Source organism: Papaver somniferum, chromosome 2 (genome assembly GCF_003573695.1).
Source record: "Papaver somniferum cultivar HN1 chromosome 2, ASM357369v1, whole genome shotgun sequence".
NCBI classification, from domain to species: Eukaryota; Viridiplantae; Streptophyta; class Magnoliopsida; order Ranunculales; family Papaveraceae; genus Papaver; species Papaver somniferum.
In genome coordinates, this window is record NC_039359.1 from 124036949 (window position 1) to 124039669 (window position 2721).

At 37.5% G+C, this 2721-nt stretch overlaps 1 protein-coding gene across 1 annotated transcript; it reads left to right on the forward strand.

Moving 5' to 3' along the window:
* Positions 1-213: 213 nt before the first annotated feature.
* Positions 214-2512, forward strand: LOC113349027 (pentatricopeptide repeat-containing protein At4g19890-like). The gene has a single exon (XM_026592945.1). It carries the CDS (start codon positions 260-262, stop codon positions 2450-2452), a length of 2193 nt encoding a protein of 730 aa, XP_026448730.1. The 5' UTR covers positions 214-259; the 3' UTR covers positions 2453-2512.
* The last annotated feature ends 209 nt before the right edge of the window (positions 2513-2721 follow it).

Genomic DNA, 2721 nt, shown 5'->3' on the forward strand with positions numbered 1-2721 from the left:
TGTACCGGCCTTAGGCTCTTTTTTAGCCTGAGTTTTTCTATAAAAAAAAAAGTGATGACACTGGACCTCCAGGAGGACCTGGACGAAGACAAGGTGTATGTGGTGGGGTCTACGGGGCCAAAATTCGTACTATCATCTCCGGCAGCAAGCCCATGCCCTCAAAAGAAAAGAAGAAAAAAAAACTCGTTATTTTTCATACTGCAACTTTTGTGTTCCCAGCTAATGTTTTTAGAAATTTATCTTCCGATTTCAGTTTTCCATGCTTTCCTGTCCTTCAATACTTCGATTACTTCAATACAAACTATTATGGCATTCTTCTTCATCACCATTATCAAAATACCACAACCCTTTCTTCATCTTTCTATCTTCATTCTCTTCCCAACCACCGCTGCCACCACAAACAGAATTAACTCAAACCGAAACTTCTATCACAACAATCTGCAATCTAGTAAATCAATCTTACAGTTCATGCCAATCTGACTCAACAGCAACAACAACAATGCCCAAGCTTTTGAATCTTCAATTTCATCCTTCTGTTTTAACCCCAGAACAACCGATTACAGTCATTGCTTCTCTGATCAACAATTCAGGTCCTATGGTAGCTTTGAGTTTCTTTTATTGGGCAATTAGAATTCCTCAATACCGCCATTTTATGCGTTTTTATATCACTACTGCTTCTTCATTTATCCAGTTTGGTCATCCTGATAAAGCTCATGAAGTTTTAAGATATATGGTTGCGAGTTTTTATGAGATTGGTAAATTGGATTATGCTATAAACATGGTTTTTGAGATTCATAACCTGGGTTTACCTCCAAATGTTCATACATTGAATTGTATACTGAGGTTTATTGTTGAATCTAGTTTAATGAAGTTAGCAGAGAATGTGTTTGTTGAAATATCTGATAGAGGTGTTTCTCCCAATGCGTGCACTTATAAGACTATGATAATTGGTCATTGTAGAGAGGGTAGTAGTATTTCAGTAGTTGAAAAGTGGGTTAATGAGATGATGGAGAAGGGGTTTGTATTGGATAATGTTGCATGTACTGCAATGGTAGATTTGTTTTGTAAGAAAGGATCAGTAGATAGAGTTTTCGGGGTTTTTAAGAAAATGTGTGAGATGGGTTATCCTCCAAATGTGATAAATTACAGTGCTTTGGTTAGTCAATTATGTAAACGAGGAAGTATTAAACAAGCTTTTGAAGTTTTAGAAGAAATGGGGAAAAGAGGTTGGAAACCAAATGTTTATACACATACAGCTTTGATTGATGGTTTATGCAAGAAAGGTTGGACAGAGAAAGCGTATAAGTTGTTCTTGAAGCTTGTTAGAAGTGAGAATTACAAGCCGAATGTTCATACTTATACAGCTATGATCGGCGGTTATTGCAAAGAGAAGAAACTAGATAGAGCTGAAATGTTATTTAGGAGAATGCAGGAACAAGATTTGGCCCCAAATACTAATACTTATACTACTCTCATTGACGGGCTCGCTAAAGTAGGCAATTTTGTTAGAGTGAATGAGTTGATGGAACAAATGGTGGAAGAAGGTTGTAACCCCAATATATGTACCTACAATTCACTCGTTAACGGTCTATGTAAAAAGGGTGATTTACAGGAGGCTTATAGGATGCTTGAAATTGCATTCGAAAGAGGACTTCGAGCTGATCATATCACGTACACCATACTAATTTCTGAGCATTGTCGAAGATCTGACACTAAGAAAGCCATGGAGGTTTTCAGTAAATTGATCACTGCCGGCTGTTGTCCTGACATTCATACTTATACTTCCTTGATCGGAGCATTTTGCAGGCAAAAAGATATAAAAGAGGGAGAAAGGTTCTTAAAGGAAGCCCTTAATCAGGGTTTGGTTCCAACCAAGCAAACTTATACGTCACTGATATGCGGGCACTGTAGAGATGGAAATTCTGGTTTAGCATTGGAGATCTTTCAAAGAATGTCGAAGAAGGTTTCTGCAGCTGATTCACTGACATATGGTGCTTTAATAAGCGGTCTTTGTAAGGAATCAAAGCTCAAAGAGGCGCGAATTCTTTACGATTCCATGGTGGACAAAGGATTAACTCCTTGTGAAGTTACTCCATTAACAGTAGCTTACGAATACTGTAAGTTAGAAGACACGGTTACAGCAATGGCTGTTTTGGATAGGTTAGATACGAGGTCGTGGATTAGGACAGGAAAAACATTAATAAGGAAACTTTGCTGTGAAGGGAAAGTTGAAATGGCTGCTGAATTCTATCATAAACTATTGGATAAAGACCGGAATGCTGATCCTGTTATTTGTGCAGCATTCAAGACTGCCTGCTATGAAAGTAATAAGTATTCTATTGCTTCAGGGATTTCAGAAAGGATCTCTAAAGAAGGTTTTTTTGTTGCAGTTGTTCCTCTGAGTGTGAAGAGACTCTCAAGAGAATCTTTACAGTTTGTTGAAGCTAGCTGAAGGTAAAACATATACATACTGTACTTGAGTTGGATTTTAAACTGATTGTTTTTGACTGAAGAGTGCATTGATTATAAACAAGAAAATTTATCTATTTATTATCCTATATTCCTATGTATATGCGTTCAAATTTGAACAGTTGGGAACGGTTCACGAATTTTTGTGAACTGGAATTTAAAAGTTGGTATTAAAGGCTAGCTGTTGATGAACCATGGTCAACTGAGTTCGGTGGTCTTGTAGGATTGGCGAGCCTGATTCCCGAATCGTTG